Source organism: Callospermophilus lateralis, chromosome 5 (assembly GCF_048772815.1).
Source record: "Callospermophilus lateralis isolate mCalLat2 chromosome 5, mCalLat2.hap1, whole genome shotgun sequence".
Taxonomy (NCBI): domain Eukaryota; kingdom Metazoa; phylum Chordata; class Mammalia; order Rodentia; family Sciuridae; genus Callospermophilus; species Callospermophilus lateralis.
In genome coordinates, this window is record NC_135309.1 from 14,572,698 (window position 1) to 14,589,820 (window position 17,123).

Here is a 17,123-nt window from a genome sequence, read left to right on the forward strand (position 1 = left end):
AGGTCCCTCTCTTTGGGAACTTCTCAGATCTGGGGTGATACCATTACCAGAGACACTGATGTGAGTTGAAACCTACGTGCTGGACCAGACCCCTTAACAGGGAAATACGATCTTGCTGGAGAGTTCCCAGTCCCAGGGAGTCCAGTCCCTTTGAATCATACATATTCTACCTAAGTATATACCCTAATAAAAACCTGGCCCTAAGCCCTGCTGCACATCAGGCTCGAGATAGCCTCGCTCTGCCCAGGTGCACACCCTCACCTCCCCATTTCTAATTAAACTTTTCCTCTCTACGCTAAAACATGACACATCCTGAAGTTATTTTCTGTGATGTGTTCAAGAGCATAAAAAATCCCACTAGAGGTCTCCTCTGCCTCTAAGGGACCTCCTTGGATGCCTTACAAGGTGACAGTCACAGTTACTCAGGAGACTGAGGTAGGAGAATTATAAATTCATAAGTTCTTTTCTTTTAATAAGTTCGAGGTCAGCCTGGGCAACTGAGGGAGACTTTATCACACACACACACACACACACACACACACACACACACAAAGGCTGGGGATGTAACTCAGTGGCACTGCACCTCTGGGTTCAATCCCCCGCAATTAATTCACTAATCAAATAAGTAAAATAAAGTAATAATGAACAGAGGTCCAAGTCTACCCAGAGGGGAACCTGCTGAGTTGCGGGGTCTGCGGAGAGTGGTGGAGCCCTGCTCAGTGTCAGTCTGGTTCCTGGAAGGGTCCGTTGCTTGCCTACCCTCCTTGCATCAGAAGCTCCTGGCCGAGCACCTCAGGCTGGGGGGTGTGAAAGCAGATGTTGGAAGCAGTTATCAGCAGCTTGGCAGTCTGCAGGTTCCCAGTGGAGCACAAGGCAATGGACATCGGGAGACCTGAGGAGGTCAGGAGGAAACGCTTGCTTCATTCCTCCCAGCTATCAAGCAGGCACCCAGCGCAACAGGCAGGTCCCTCTTTCCTGAGCCTCCAGATCATCTCACACTGCCCCTAAACCCTCCTTCTCCTTCGGAAACCAGCATTTGTCTGAAGGCCCTTGAGAATACCTCCCTGTGTTCCTGCGAACAAATCCACCACGTACCAACCTCCTGAACGAGGATGGTCAAACTTCCCGAGCTCTGCTTTATTCTCAGTGTCCTGGGTAAGCCTGGCAAACCACGCAGTAGGTTCCCGGATTGTATCCATTTCACCAGTGACAAAACTGAGGTTTTGAGAGGTTAAGCAATTTCCTCCAGGTCATGTACCTAGGAACTGACAGATACCTAGCGGCTGGGAAAGATAAGATTAGAACTGTTTGAGGTTGAGTTCCTGCCCTTTTTTTTTGTAGTCCTGGGATCTACCACAGGTGCTCATGCATGCTAGACAGGCACTCCACAGGGCTGCCAGCCTGAGCTCCTGCTCTCCTCCATCACGCTCTACTCGGCACTTGGCTCTGTATCAGCAGCCTGGGGTGATCTGGATGCCTCTGGGAGGATTACAGCCCCAAACCTGTTATCCACCATTTGTCTTGGAATAAGTTGCTGGAGATAAGCCAAATCTGATTCCTAAATGTCATGATTTAAATTTCTGTAATAAATTTATGTAATGGCTGGAGCCTAGGGCTCAGATCAGGTGTTAGACTACACAGTAAAGAGCTGTTAAGTTTAATCCAGTATGAAATTTTTTAGATAACTTTTTTTTGAAGCACTAGGTATTGAAATAAAGGCCTCATGTCCACTAGGCAGGTGTCAAACTGCTGAGCTAAGTCTCCAGCAGTCATATGCAACTCCTGGAGTCCTAAAACATGTGGGTTGACAATAAAGACAAAACTCAAATTAGAAAATACAAACTACAGAATTTTGGGGATGATCTATTTATGACACCCCTTGATGTAGACTTCAGCCTGTGTTTAGTTGGCTTTTTCCCTGCTGTGACTAAAGGACGTGACCAGGGGGCTGGGGATGTGGTTCAAGCGGTAGCGCGCTCGCCTGGCATGTGTGCGGCCCGGGTTCGATCCTCAGCACCACATACAAACAAAGATGTTGTGTCTGCCGAAAACTGAAAAATATTTAAAAATTCTCTCTCTCTGTCTCTCTCTCTCTGTCTCTCTGTCTCTGTCTCTCTGTCTCTCTCTCTCTCTCTCTCTCCCTCCACTCTCTCTTTAAAAAAAAAAAAGGACATGACCAGAACAGTTTTAGAAGAGGAAGTGTTTATTCGGGGGCTCAGGGTTTCAGAGGTCCATAGAAGGCTGGCTCCATTCCTCAGGGCTCAAGGTGAGGCAGGACATCCTGGCAGAAGAGTGTGGCAAAGGGAAGCAGCTCATGGTGACCAGAAAGAAGAGGGAGAGTCTGCACAGCACTGCCCCCAGTGAACCATGCTCTCCAGCTATCCCACCTGCCTACAATTACCAGTTAACCCCATCAGGGATTAATTAGCCGATTAGGTAAAGGATATGACCCAATCGGTTCTTCTCTAAACCTTCTTGCTTTGTCTCATATGTGGGCTTTGGGGGGATACCTCACATCCAAACCATAGCATTCCCTTCCTGGCCCCCAGAAGCTCACAATCATCTGACAATGCAAAACATATTTAGTCCATTCCCAAGAGTCCCAGGAGTCTCAACTATTCCGAGATTGCTCAAAGTTCAAGTCCAAAGTCTTCTCTGAGTTCAAGGCAATCACACAATGTAAATTCCTGTAAAATTAAAAGCAATTTACAAATATCCAATATATAAAGGTACTGAGTTAACATTTCCATTTGCAAAAACAGGGGCATAGAAGAAGCGATGGGACCAAAGCAAGACTGAAATCCAGCTGGGCAAACAAGTCCTGCAGTTCTGTGTCCAGCGTCTGGGGACAGGGCATCGTGATGTTCTCTCCAAAGGGCTTGTATAGCTCTGCCCCTGTGGCTCGAGTGGCCTTTCTGTTGGCTTGTCTCTGCTCAGTTCCTGCATGAGCAGTTCCCTAGGATGATGTCCCGTGTTACTGGCATTTCTTCATCTCAGGGGTCTCTGCTGCAGCTTCGGCTTCCTCCTCACATCTCCACACTTTTCCCACCCGTGGGCTGCCCGCAGAGACTGCGACCCTGCTGTACTCTGCCTGGCCTCCCAGGCCTTCCTTTGAAATCTTGGTGGAAGCCTCCATGACCCCCTAACTCCAGCAACCTGCGTTCCTGCAGAATCAACCCCACATGGTTGACACCAAGGTCTGCTGCCATCTTGAGCAGTAGCCAAGCCTCCAGGGACCTTGGCTGCAGAAGCCTCTGAGTATCTGGGTGGCTATGCATTGTTAAACCGGGACGCAAAGAAGAGACCACCGACTCCAATTTAAATCAAGTTAAAGCAAGCTTGTAACTCCGACCAGCCGGGGCTGTCTCTCCTGAAACCCGTGGGAATAGAAGACAGCCCTGCAACTCTCTAGAAGTTCAGCTTTATGGCACAGAAAGTTTGCAAAAAGCAGGGGGGTGTCTTGAGAACTTACAGATAATAGGATTTTGACCAGCATAACACAAAGGCAGGTAATAGGTTAATGGTCTAAATGGTCCAGCACTTAGGAAGTAAATTTAGATCCCAGCATCAGAATGTATGAGGCGCCACTAGAGATTCAGAGAGGGTTGTTATCTGGTCAGGGAAAGCCAGGCATGGGTGAGTTCAAGGCATGGGCAGGCATTCCAAGCAAGTTTATAAATCTCATTGATTTATAGTTGTTATAGTTAAAACTTCGTCCTGGGGTTTCATAAATTGACTTCCAGACCACTCATATATAATCAAATTTGGCGTGAGGGTAGGGAAGAAATGGATCCCGGACGAGCCCCCCAGATGCTATAGTTAAAGCTTCGTCTCAGGGTTTCATAAACTGACTTCCAGACCACTCACATATAATCGAATCAAGCCTTTATTGAAGCACACTGGTGGCGACTGACCACAACATAAAGCTGTTCCCCTGATCAGCCCCGAATAATTGCAAGAGCGCTCCTTATAAGCCTGAAAACCACGAAAGGGATGTTCGGTGGGGTCTAGCCAATGCAAGCAAGCCAGGTTACAGAAGCGGGACAGTGCAGTCAAGCGGAGGGAAGCCTAACCAATCACAGTTAGCCCAGTCACCCCAGTTACAGAAACAGAGCCCCGTTACCCTAGTTACAAAAACAATGCCCCTTAGGTAGTTCCGTGTTCTTAAAGGTTTCTATAGCAAAAGGAAAAGAACATCTTGCCCAAGTCATGACCCTTCTACTTGGCATGGTTGTTTTACAGGATGAAGTCATAAAACAAAATGGAGTCACATTTGCTTTTACTATCACACAGTAAAGCCGAAATTAACTTTTCATGCCTTTGTGATGAGATGGCTCCCAATCTTAAGAGGGAATTAGGCTGGGTTTATCAAGCATGTCGAAAACTTCCTAAGCCCTCTTGTGCATGAAGGGTGCCCCATAGATCTCTTCTCAAGAGAATTTTTACTTTTACTCCAAAGAGCTTGAGATGAGTGTGGTCTTGCCAGCTTCTTAGATGCCCTCAAACTATCTTTCTTAGTCTCTGGGCAAAGTCTTTAGCATTTCTGCAGTGGCAGTAATGTCTTTAACAATTGCAATTTAGCCCTAGTTTTACTCTGGCCTTTCAAGTACGTTTTCCAAATCTTTCTGTTCCAGTTATCACAATAAATTTGGCTAAAAGCTGCCAGCAATATCCTTGCTACCTAGAAAGTTCTTCTGCCAGATTAAGAAGTCCATCGTGGGCTGGGGATGTGGTTCAAGTGGTAATGCGCTCGCCTGGCATGTGCAGGGCACTGGGTTCAATCCTCAGCACCACATAAAATAAAGATGTTGTGTCCACCGAAAAAAACTGAAAAATAAATGTTAAAAAAATTCTCTATAAAAAAAAAAGTCCTTCGCTTTTAAAATCAGCCTTCGGGTGGGGTAGTGGCTTAGGTAGATAGAGCTCTTGCCTAGCATGTGTGAGGCACAGGTTCGATTCTTAACACCGCATATAAATAAATAAAATAAAGGTCCATTGACAACTAAAATATGTTTAAAAAAAATATCAGCCTCACACAAAATCTTAGGACACAGGCAAAATGTAGACAAATTTCAGCCAGAATGTACATGAATGGCCTCTAGTCCAATTACCAATAGTCCTCTTTTTCCTCTAAACCCTCTTGAGCCCTGTATTCACTGTCCATGGTCATATTGACATTCTGGTCTTCTGAGCTCCCTTCAGAACTGGCCATTAAGCTCCGCTTATAACAATACAAAACATTTCCAGCTTGCTCCGCTAAACATCTCAAAATTCCTCCTAACAATTCCAAAAAGCTCAAAAAGTTTCTGAACCACATGGTCAGTGATAAACCCAGCCTAATTCCCTCCTAAGATCAGGAGCTATCTTGTCAAAAGTTATACATGATTCACTTCTGTTTTCTGTAAAATATTAGGATTTCTATTTGGCTTGGCTATTATTTTGATGTTTTAAACTTACTTGGAATGCCTGCCCATGCCTTGAACTCACCCATGCCTGGTTTTCCCCGACCAGATAACAACCCTCTCTGAAACCCTAATGGCGCCTCATATATTCTGATGCTGGGATCTAAATTTACTCCCCAAGTGCTGAACCATTTAGACCATTGACCTACCACCTGCCTTTGTATCATGCTTGTCAAAAGTCTGTTATCTCTAAGTTCTCAAGACACCCCCTCTTGCAACTTTCTCTCCTATAAAGCTGCACTCCTAGAGGGCTGGAGTACTGTCTTCTATCCCGCAGATTTCGGGAGAGGGACAGTCCCGGCTAGTTGGAATTACAAGCTTGCTTTAATTTGATTTAGAATTGGAGTTGGTGGTCTTTTCTTTGCGTCATGGTTTAACAGTCAGGTTAGGCACAGCAACACCTTGCTTTCTTCTTTAGTCAGTTTTTTCGCTGCTGTAACTAAAGAACATGACCAGAACAATTTTAGAGGAGGAAATGTTTATTTGGGAACTCATGGTTTCAGAGGTCTTAGTCCATAGAAGCCCAGTTCCATTCCTCAGGACTTGATGCTAGGCTGAGCATCATGGTGGGACAGTGTGGCAGAAGGAAGCAGCTCACATGGTGATCAGAAAGCAGAGAGTCTGCACTCTCCAAATACAAAAGTCATGCCCCCAGTGAATACAAAATATATACCCCAAAGCCATGACCCCAATGAACTACTTCCTCCAGCCACACCCCACCTGCCTCCAGGTACCAGTTAATCCCATCATATATTAATTCACTGATTAGGTCAAGGATATGACCCAATCATCTCCAAACCTTACTGTTTTGTCTCACATGTGAGCTTTCACATTCAAACCATAACAGCATGTAAATGATTACACAGCTATTGTGTAAACATTAGTACCACTGTATATGATGGGCAGCTACTATTTATGAGTTGTGTTATGATTTCCATGTATCCCAATTTTATTTTCCAAATATATGTGGTCATGACACAAAGTCCATATGAGACACATATGCACAAATCTCTCAAGACCTACTGCAATATGGAATCTGTAGGCAAGAGGGTAGGAATGATTTAGCAAGCACCCAGGTGACTCAAAATCAGGTCAGTGTGAATATATATATTCAATTTCCACAACTTTAAGGATAAGCATTTCTAACTTCTGAGATAAATAGGGAACAGAGGACCACAAAAATGGCTAGAGGTGGAGCTCAGGGGCAGTGTTTGCAGAGCAGGCACAAGGCCCTGGGTTTGATCCCAGCAACACACACATATACACACAATTTGATGCACTTTAAACAATTATTTTTCAGAGGTGTAGGGGGGAATTTTAGATGGATTTGGGGCTAAATCTCAGATGGGGGTGGGGGACAGGCAAATTAAGACCACAAGTGAGGGGGCTGGGGCTGTGGCTCAGGTGGTGGCTCGCTTGCCTGGCATGCGTGCGGCCCAGGTTCGATCCTCAGCACCACATGCAAACAGGGATGTGGTGTCCATCAAAAACTAAAAAATAAATATTGAGGGAATTCTCTCTCTCTCTTAAAAAGAAAGAAAAAAAAAGACCACAATTGAGGGAGGGGTCAGCTCCTCAGCCCCACTGCCTCAACCAATGCAGAACAGGGCCCTGTGCAGCCGGGTCAGTCATGTGGTTCTGTGGAGTCTCTTGGATTTTAAAAGTTGGAAAATATAAAAACTATAAAAATATAAGGACAAATGAAATGAACCAAGTCTTGCTCACAGGTGGCTAGTTTTCTGAGTAAGGGGCCTTTCAGTTCCATGGAAAAGGTATCTGGGAAGGGACCAAAGCTGTGAGAGGTCTGGTTTGGCTGGTGCATGATGGAGGGAGCAGGGAAATAGGGATCAGCTGGCCTGAGACATGGCTACAAAGCAGTACCCAGAGCTTGGTCAAGCCGTAAGAGAGCCTGTTGGTGTCCCAGCTGCTAATGAGGGCCAAACCCCTACCTCTGGGACCAGCACCCTACCTGGCCCTTCTCACTCGACAGCATGAGAAAACAGGCAGGGAGGGCTGTCTAACCCACCACTGCAGATCAAACATATGAAAGGCTGGTGAAAGGGAACTGGTAAGATGAATTTCATTTATAACACGAAGAAAATATCCTTGAGGTTAGGAAACAGTTCCAATTTTTATTCAAAAAATTATTAATCAAAATTGCAAAGCAGATTTACAGAGCCACAGATTTATAACAAAACAGGAGGGCAATGAAACATTCCAGAGACCCCAAAAAGTTCCAGAGAAGCACATGCCAGACATTTCCAGTTCAACTGTGGTTATATGACAGGTCACCTTCACTCTTGCATCTTCTCAATGAGCTCTTCCTTGTATTTGCCTTTCTCTTTTCCAACTTGCCGAGACTTGGCTTTGCGTTCAAGAATTTTTTTTCTATCTTTGTCCAATTTCAGCCTGGTGATAACTACCTGTCAGGAAAGACAACAAACATGTTTTTTTAGTTTTATTTATTTTATAGTACTAGGAGGACCCCAGAGCCTTGCTGAAGGATATGGAGTAATAACCCCCAGGGAAAAAGGATGGGCTCTGGACTTTCATCTCAATAACAATGGGTTTCCAGCTTTCACAGCTACTTTCCTGATTTAGACTTTGAACCTGCACAACTAGTTTCCTGACTGCCCAAGTCTCCAATGATTAAGTCACACTAAACATTCTGCTATGATTAATTCTCATTAAAACCTATAAAAAAAGACCCCTCTTGTACCAGTTGCCATGTTCTCCCCTGAAAATGTGCCATTCCACCACTACTTAATAAAGACTAGGTGCTGATTCATTGAGATCTGCTCCTGTCTTGGTTATTTTTGCTTATACTTGCACAAGGTGGTTCTGTGGTCCACCACTGACTACATCCCCCACCCTTTTAAAATATGATTTTGAGATATAGACTTGCTAAATTGTGATCCTCCTGACTCAACTTCTTGAGTAGCTGGGATCATAAGCATGCACCACCTCACACAACACCATAGTTAACCACCATCACCCTGAACAGTAGAGGTTCCCTGGACAATAAACAGCAGCTCAGGTTCCTTGTGCTCACCAGCCTTCCACCTCCTAATTCCTGAGGATCTCAGGAGGAGGTCACTTCCATAGTTGAGTGACATGTCCTTTGGTTGGGAAATTTTGTTCACTATTTCCATTAACTGGCAAGATGCATTGCTTTTAAAAAATCTGCATCGCACACAGCTACTGGGATAAGCAAGCCCCTAACCATCCTGTCCTCAAGGACCTGAAACTCAGGAAGGAAAGACAGATCCTATAACACATACAGGACGAGAGTGAAAAGCAGAGCACAGGTGTCCTGCTGAGTGGGCATGAAGGCCAGGGAGATGGTACACTCTGAGTACCAGTGCCTTCTTGTCACCAGCTAGGATGGCAAAACAAAGAGTCCAGACTCTTTTGGGGGGGCATACTCAGGGGTGCTGAACCCAGGGGCGCTCTGTCACTGGCTAGTTCCCAGATTTATCTTTTTTGTGCATGTGTATATGGTGCTGAGGATTGAACCCAGGCCTCGTGCATGCAAGACAAGCACTCTACCAACTGAGCTATGGTCCCAGCCCTATCTACCTTATTTTATTTTTTTAATATTTATTTTTTATGTGTAGATGGACACAACACAATGCCTTTATTTTTATGTGGTGCTGAGGATCGAACCTGGATCCCACCCTGCTAGGCGAGTGCTCTATCACCGAGCCACAATCCCAGCCGCTACTTTATTTTATTTTGAGACAAAGTCTCATTAAGTTGCCCAGGCTGACCTTCAACTCTGGATCTTCCTGCCTCAGCCTCCCGAGTCATTGGGATCACAGGTGTGTGCCACCATGCCTGGCTAGAGTCTGGATTTGGACAGTATTAAGCCAATGAACCAATCAAGGTGCCTAGCAGTCTGCCTCTAAGCCCTTACCTCACCCACCTGTACAGAGAGCACCAACATGTCAATAACTAATGGCAACACTACACTAAATGGCTGTCGCCCCCACTCAGTCAGGGACATACCTTGCTTGGGTGGATGCCCACGTGGACGGTTGTGCCATTAGCCTTCTCACGCTGCACCCGTTCAATGTAGATGACATACTTCTTTCTGTACACCTGGACTACCTTGCCGATTTGCTGACCTTTGTAATGTCCTCGAACCACCTAAGAGAAAGTATAAAAGAGAACCCCCTGTGATGGATGACATCATAATGAGAAAGCTAATTTTTAGGAACATGTAGGCTGAACACAATCTTTTGTGAAAAAGTCTTGGCAATGAAACATCAGCTAGTTTATGGCATAAATCTGCTTTGTGTTATGCTAGCTTAGCTAGAAATTCTTCGATTAATTTTTTTCCTCCACTTGTCTGAAGAAACATCAAGATTCCATGGACTAGGACAGTCATCAGAGAATGAGCCTCAGCAATCCTAAGCTGTCCATCTGGAGTGTTCAGCATACATTTCAGAGTGATTTTCAGGTTGGAAAGAGGACAGCCATGCCTCACTGAAAAATTAACATGAGTCTATGTGACCAGAGGTTCTCAGGACAACTTGGGGGCTATGCCTTTCCCAGAGACAAGGAGCACAGATGCAGAAACAGATTTTAGGAGAAAACTGTTCAGTGTGAAATGATTTTGAAGCACTGAGGGACATTCAACAGACAGCAGAATCTAATACACCGTTGAAGGCCACATGAGCCACCAACAGGGACTTGGGAGTCATCCACAGAGACGCAATTTGAAGTGCACTTTCATGAAGGGAAAGTAAAGGATGCAATGCTATAAAATGATTCGAGGATCTGGGAAGGATTCTCTGAGGAACTGACATTTAAGAACAGAAATGAGGAGTTAGCCAGGTAATGTGGAGGAGAGCACTCCAGGGAGCGGAAGAAAAAAAATAAGGGGTATTTAAGGATCTGATAAGACAAGCATGGCTGAAATGCAGGGCCTGGTGGGGTTAGGAGATGAGCTGCAGGGGAGGACAGCCGTGGAGCACCTCGGGCCTTGTAGGCAACAATTTTAGACTTTTTATGGGCAGAGGTACTGGGGACTGAACCCAGGAGTGTCCTCAGCCCTTTCCTGAAGTAAACTGGAAATAGCCAGAATGGACTTCTATAGATAGAATCAACAGGACTTAGTAGTAGTGCAGAAGACAGGGTTTAAATAAAGTTGTTGAGGATAACTTAAAGGTTTATGGCAGCTGGGTGTGGTGGCCATACCTGTGACCTCAGTGACTCAGGGGGCTGAGACAGGAGTACTCCAAGTTCTAGGCCAGCCTGGGCAACTGAGTGAGAGTCTACCTCAGAAAAGAAGAAAGGCTATGGGGCTAAGGATATAGCTCAGTGTAAAGCAGCACTACCTTAAAAAACAGGTCTTTTCTTGGTTAAGAAACTTGTAAAGTCTATGAGATATCTAAACAGGTATTCAGCAAATAGGTCTGTAGTGATTCAGGCTGGCATGTAAGAGGGAGATGTTACAGAGCAGACATTTACAATTCTGAGAATAAAATATTACTGATTACTGTACATTACATTCTCTAGGCAGAGAATGCAGAGCAAGATCAGACCTGGCCCTAATGACCCCAAGAGAAAAACAGCCAGCAGGGAGTCTGAGAAGCTGGAAGCAAACTGTGAGCCTGAAAGTGTCAAAGAGGCCAGGACTTCTTCAACTAACTTGGTGCTACCTACACCAAATGGTGCTGAGAAGTCAGAAATGTGATGAGAGCAAGATGTGTCTCCTGGATTTAATCACAAAGAGGTATCGCAGTCAAAGCAGATTTTATGAAGTAGTAGGAACAGGAATGAGACTGGAGAGTATCCAAGAGTGAAAGGAAGATGAAATATAGACAGTTCTTCTGAGAAGCTTATTTAAGAAATGGGCAACAGACAGTAGAAGCTGGAAGGAAATGGGATGGCAAAGAGAATCCAAATTTTCCAGTTCTCTTGTAAAGTCAAAGTCTGACAATACCGAGTCTGTGTTTCCTCTAGGCTGCAGTAGGTAAGACATACATCCTTCAAACAAGGAATCAACTTTTCAGGTTGACATGCCTAATCAGTCCACTTTTCTTACTTAATTTGCCAACCCAGCCCCTATAGGCATGTGCAATTCCCGGTTCTAGAACATGACTGATGGGAAGGATCCAGGAGAGAAGAGGTTGAAACTATTGATTCTGCCTCCAAGTTTTGCAGCACTGGGGGGTTGAATCCAGGGCCTCACACATGCTGAGCCACAATCCAGCCCTAGATTCTCCCTCTGAACTACCTTCAGAGAGCCCCAGTGTCTCAGATGATACATCAAACCCCTTCACTTCATCCCATTTCATTTCTAAACAATGGTTCCCAGCTGGGGGAGACAACTGGCAATATCTGGAAATATTTTTGCTTGTCACAGTGACAAAGATGGGGAATGCTGCTAGAACCTAGTGGGAAGGGAGGGATGCTGTTAAGCATTCTATAAAGTCCAGGGCAGTTTCCCCACAATTACTGGGTCCCAGGTGTCCACAGTGCTGAGGCTAAGAAGCCCTGTTCCAAAATGTGAGCTCTTTGAGAACAAAGGCTTACTCAGTCTTGTTCACTGCTAGTGTCTAGGGAAGTGCTCAATAAATATTCCTTCCAGGGGTGAATCCAGCCCAATCTATTTCATTCACCCTCACATCCTGAGGTCCATTGACAGAGAACAGTGGGCTTCCACTTTCAACACGGACTACAGCCTTTCATAATTTTTCACTTCTGACTTGCTGTGGCTTCTCCATTTTCCCTGGCAAGACTAGTACATTACAAACCTGGCTCCCACAAACATCAATTCTACCAAACTCAAAAGGAGCATTTTCCCCCTCAAAGAAGGGCTCAAAGAACCACCCTGAACAATAGCTCACAAAATAAAAGCCACTGGGCTAGACTGAAAAGCAGACTTTTCTTTGGCTGAAATATTTTAAACAGGGTGGGCACTCCAGCGGCTCTGCACCCCATCTCTGATCTGCACATCTGCAGACTGGGTACTTGCTAGGCTACTTTTTTTTTTTAAAAAAAAACTCTGAAGCACTCTGATGGCCCTCTGAGCCACATCCTAGTCTGGTTTTTTTTTTTTTTTTTTTTTTTTTTTGTATTTTATTTAGAGACAGGATCTCAATGAGTTGCTTAGCGCCTCGTTTTTGCCGAGGCTGGCTTTGAACTCGCGATCCTCCTGCCTCAGCCTCCCGAGCTGGGATTACAGGGTTGCGCCACTGAGTCCGGCTCTTACTAGGCTCGTGGGGGCTTGAGTGCCTGCGACTCCCTCCCTCGGGCACAGGCAGTGGCCCGGCGCCCTGCACTTGGTAGGCTTCGGGGGGGCGAGCGCGTACCTGGACCTCGTCGTCCTTGCGGATGGGCATGGAGCGGACGTTGTACTTCTGCCGCAGCTCCTTGGAGAGCGGGGAGGACATGATCTTCCTGCGCACGTGCGAGGGGGCATTGAAGTGGCGTTTGCGGTTTTTGCTGCGGTCCGAGGTCACGAAGGGGTTGAACTTCATGGTGACCGTCTGCAAAGAGCGGGAGGGAGGGCTGAGTGGGTGGAGGGAGTAGGGAGCAGAGAGGGGACGGAGCAGTCGGTGTCGCACAGTACCCCGGCGCCCCTGGCCTCAGCGCAGAGGCCGGGAGCGGGGAGCCGCACTGGCCTCGAGGTCGCCCCGCGAGGGAGCCTTGGCTCGGGGAGTGCGTGGTGGACGGCCGCGCATCTCTACGGCACTGCGGGGAAGGGTCGCACGGGGCTGTGGGCTTCAGAGCCCAAGAAGAAAACCATCTTTTACTCACCTAGCCGTACGGCGAGCTCGGGCTGTGACCGCGCAGAGCCGGAAGTGAGGTCTTTTCCTTGGCGCAGGCGCAGAAAGATAGCAGTGACCCATTCTGCCGGAGAGAAGCAGAACGGCGCCCCCTGCGTCCTGGGGTGGGATTGCAGCGCCTCGCGCCACCCACCTGGGGAGACCCCAAGAATTTGAATCTCTGGGCAGAAAGACCTGCCTTTATGTAGGGTCGGCAATAGGGGTTTATTGATGCTTTTTTTGAGCACTGGCGATTGAGCCCAAGGCCTCGTGTATGTTAAAGACCTTCGCCACCCCTGCCCTACACCCAGCCTTTTATTGATGCTCTCCTAGTGGGCACCTGTCAGTGATCTCTCAACCTTCCAGAACTCTGTCTTTACCCTTGTTGCCCGCCACGGAGGAGCTCATCTGAGTGCATATTGTATAACTGTCCTCAGTATCCTGGGGGACTGGTTCCAGAACCCTCTACAGATACCAAAATCCATGGATGTTCAAGTCCTTTATTTTAAAAAATGGCTTAATAGTTGCCAGGTGCACCATCACACACCTGTAATCCCAGCGGCTGGGGAGGCTGAGGCAGGAGGATCGCGAGTTCAAAGCCAGGCTTAACAATGGTTAGGCACTAAGTAACTCTGTGAGACCCTGTCTCTAAATAAAATACAAAATAGGGCTGGGGATGTGGCTCAGTAGTTGAGTGCCCCCGGGTTCAATTTTTTTCAAAAAAAGAAAAAAAAAAAAAAAAAGGAGGGCTGGGGATGTAGCCCAATGGTAAAGGGGTTTAAGTCCCCAGTAACTCCACCCACACACAGACAAAACATATAGCCTACACACATCTTGCTATATACTAAAAATCATCTCCAGATGTCTTATAACACCTAATACAATGTAAATGTCATGTAAATAGTTGTTATGCTGAATAATTTAGGGAATAGTGACAATAAAAATAAATCTGCACATGTTCAGTACAGATCCAAATTTTTTTCTAAATGTTTTCCTGAGATTGGTTGAGTCAGTGGATGTCGAAACTTCTTGTATAGAGGACTGACTATATATTATTCAGGTGCTTTAAACACCATGATGCTCCCTCCAAATGCCATCGGCAGACAGGCTTCTTCAAAATCCCCAAGAAACTTGTTCATAATGCAAAATTTCAGCCCTTACCACAATCCTACAAAACTAGACAGTGTTAAGTTGGGGTCAAATCTGAATTCATTTATTAGTGCTGGGAACTGAACTCAGGGCGACAGGCATATTAAGCATTCATACTCTCTACCCAGCCCCTGCAATATGAATTTAAAGTAAGCACTCTTTCCCCTCCTGAAAGGTTTTTGTTTTGTTTTTGTAGCAGAGATTGCTACCATGAGTGCTTAACCACTGAGCCACATCCTCAGCCCTTTTTATTTTTTATTTTTAGACAGAGTCTCAACTAAATTGCTCAGGGCCTTGCTAAATTGCTGAGACTGGCTTTGAAGTTGAGATCTTTCTGCCTCAGCTTCCTGAGCCGCTGGGATTACAGGTGTGCACAGCTGCAGCCCACGATACTACTCCCCTCCCAAAGATTTTCAAAGCTCACCAATGTATGAGGATCACTGTGAACCAAGCACCTGGCTTTGCAAAACTTATCCCCTGGTTTATCCTTGTCCAGACGAGCTGGGGTTGCAGTCAGACATGGATCCACGCGCCTCTTCCTGTTGTGGACCCCCGGGGACTGCCGGTGCACATCCCAGAATCTCAGTTTTCCACCTAGAGTGATCCTAATAGGCACCTCGTAGGGTTGTTAGGAGGCTTCAACGAGCTAACCCACTTAGAGTGTTTAGAACCGAGCCTGGTACAGAGCTCGCTGCAGTCAGACGGGATTCCCAGCAAAAGCAGAGGGTTGTGTGTGGGCCTCCCGTGGAGGAGGCCTCGCATTTTCATCGTTCATCCCGGGTCGCCGACTGTTGGAGTCTGTGTTTGTAGTAAACCCCGGTAACATGCCAGCAGGCTGCCGCGTGAGGAGCGCCACCTCGGCTTGTTCTCACTGTGACAGCCTTGGGGAAGGACCTGCTTCTGCAGGTGGGACTCCTCGGCCTCTGCCCCGCCCCGCCAGGTCCTTCCTAGGCTCAGCTCCTGGTGGCCCGCTGGCCACTGGCCGGGCGCCACCTCAGGCCCGGCAGGGCTAATGCCTGGGCTTGGCATTAGCGGGGAGGGAGCAAAGGGCTTGGAGCCTCTTCTGGCCTCCAAGTAGGGACCAAGGGGCTCTTTCTGTTCTTTATCTCCAGGCAATCCATTTATCCATTCGCCCGATGACCACTGAACTCCTGCTTTGTATCAGAGGCGGGATATGATGAATTAGTGGTGCTCAGTTGACAGATGGGGATGATGGGGATCCTAAAATTCAGAGCAGAAGAAATTGAATGGCCACGCTGAGGCTGGCCCTGGGCACTTTCCAGCTTAGCGGTGTTCCTCAGACAGGTCATGTCAACGTTAGACACCAGTGTTCAACAGGACTCCCTGCGGGCTGGGGCATCTGGGGTGATCCTTGGGCTTTCCGGGCCCTACCTGGGTCTCACCTCAGACCCTTGCAGTCAGTCTTGGAGGTCTTTGGAGGAAGACCTCGCCTGGAGTGTCTGCAGAAGCCCGCCCAGAAGAGCAACAAGCTAAAACTGCGACAACAGTAACTGAAATGCCATTGGTTGTGTGCGACCAGGTTGCAAGGATTGGGAGGTTGGGGCCAGGCAGTCAGAAGAGAGGGAGACTTTGCACAGTGACTTGGCTGCAGGGGCTGGGTCTCTTCTCAGAGCAGCCCTTAGGATCCACGCCAGCCCCCACCAGTCCATTCACTGGCCCAGAAAGGCCCATTCGTTTATTGTCATCCACCTACTCACTTGCTCCTGACCATTCATTTGCTTATTCATTTATTTGATACTCAGGTATAGAGCTTGATCACAGAGATCTGGGAGGACGGAGATCAGGTTCCTGCTCCCAAGAAGCACAGAGACTCACTGGCAAAGGGAGACACGGGGAGGACAGATCCTGACAACCCAGGAGAGCCTGGGAGTATCCATGACCAACCGAGCAGGAGAGGCATTTCTTAGCAGCTGAGTAGCAGTAAAATTAAAACAGGTGCGATGACATCACTAGATGGTAAGAGCTAGGGCTGGGTTGTCGTAATGGTGCAGTGGGACCAGCTACGGCCTTGCTTCCTGCCCACAGGGCTTGGTATAAGAGCCCAGCACCAGCACAGAGGAGATGCCCCGTGAATAGCTTCCTCTCTCAGAGGCAGAGGTGGGGAGAACATGCATCTTGGCATCTGAATTTCTGGGGGTTGGATATCCACTGTTTGCTGACTCTGTGGCTTTAGATGAGATATTAGCCCCTTGGTCACTCACTTTCCTAGTGTGAAAAACAGGAATAATGATATTACTTATCTCGTTGGTTTGGGGTCAGAATTAAATGAACCCTTAGCATAATCCCTTGGCACACTGAATGTAACAAATGGTAGAAATTATTCGTTGAATAGATGAATGAAGACAGCTGACCTTAACAGCCTGCGGAGTCACTGTTGGGCACAATGCCAACAGTTTACAAACATGCCTTATTTCACCTGTTAAAAAGTCCTCTGAAGTAGCTGGGTGCAGTGACACATGCCTGTCATGCCAGCAGTTGGGGAGGCTGAGGCAGGAGGATTGTGAGTTCATAGCCAGCCTCAGCAAGAGCGAGGCGCTAAGCAACTCAGTGAGACCCTGTCTCTAAGTAAAATACAAAATGGGTCTGGGTGCCCCTGAGTTCAATCCCCAAAATCAATTTTAAAAATTCCTCTGAATTATCCCTCTATCTGTGAGAAAACAGACTCTGAATGAGATGGGAGAAAAGGATGAACATGATCTATCATTGGATGCTT

General features: G+C 46.8%; 1 protein-coding gene across 1 annotated transcript; it reads right to left on the bottom strand.

Annotated features, from left to right (window-relative positions):
- Positions 1 to 7,568: 7,568 nt before the first annotated feature.
- On the bottom strand, positions 7,569 to 13,294 carry Rpl26l1 (ribosomal protein L26 like 1). Its single transcript, XM_076855670.2, has 4 exons — positions 13,233 to 13,294; positions 12,785 to 12,961; positions 9,471 to 9,611; positions 7,569 to 7,885 (listed from the first exon to the last, which is right to left on the bottom strand). Exons 2-4 carry the CDS (start codon positions 12,950 to 12,952, stop codon positions 7,757 to 7,759), a joined length of 438 nt encoding a protein of 145 aa, XP_076711785.1. The 5' UTR covers positions 12,953 to 12,961; positions 13,233 to 13,294; the 3' UTR covers positions 7,569 to 7,756.
- Between the last annotated feature and the right edge of the window lie 3,829 nt (positions 13,295 to 17,123).

Bases quoted from the DNA above. Each gene is read 5' to 3' on its own strand.
- Rpl26l1 (XM_076855670.2), bottom strand. From the start codon at position 12,952: ATGAAGTTCAACCCCTTCGTGACCTCGGACCGCAGCAAAAACCGCAAA. The intron at 9,612-12,784 runs GTACGCGCTCGC...ACTTTCTCTTAG, and splicing joins GCAAGGACGACGAGGTCCAG to GTGGTTCGAGGACATTACAA. The intron at 7,886-9,470 runs GTATGTCCCTGA...CTTTCCTGACAG, and splicing joins TGGGCATCCACCCAAGCAAG to GTAGTTATCACCAGGCTGAA.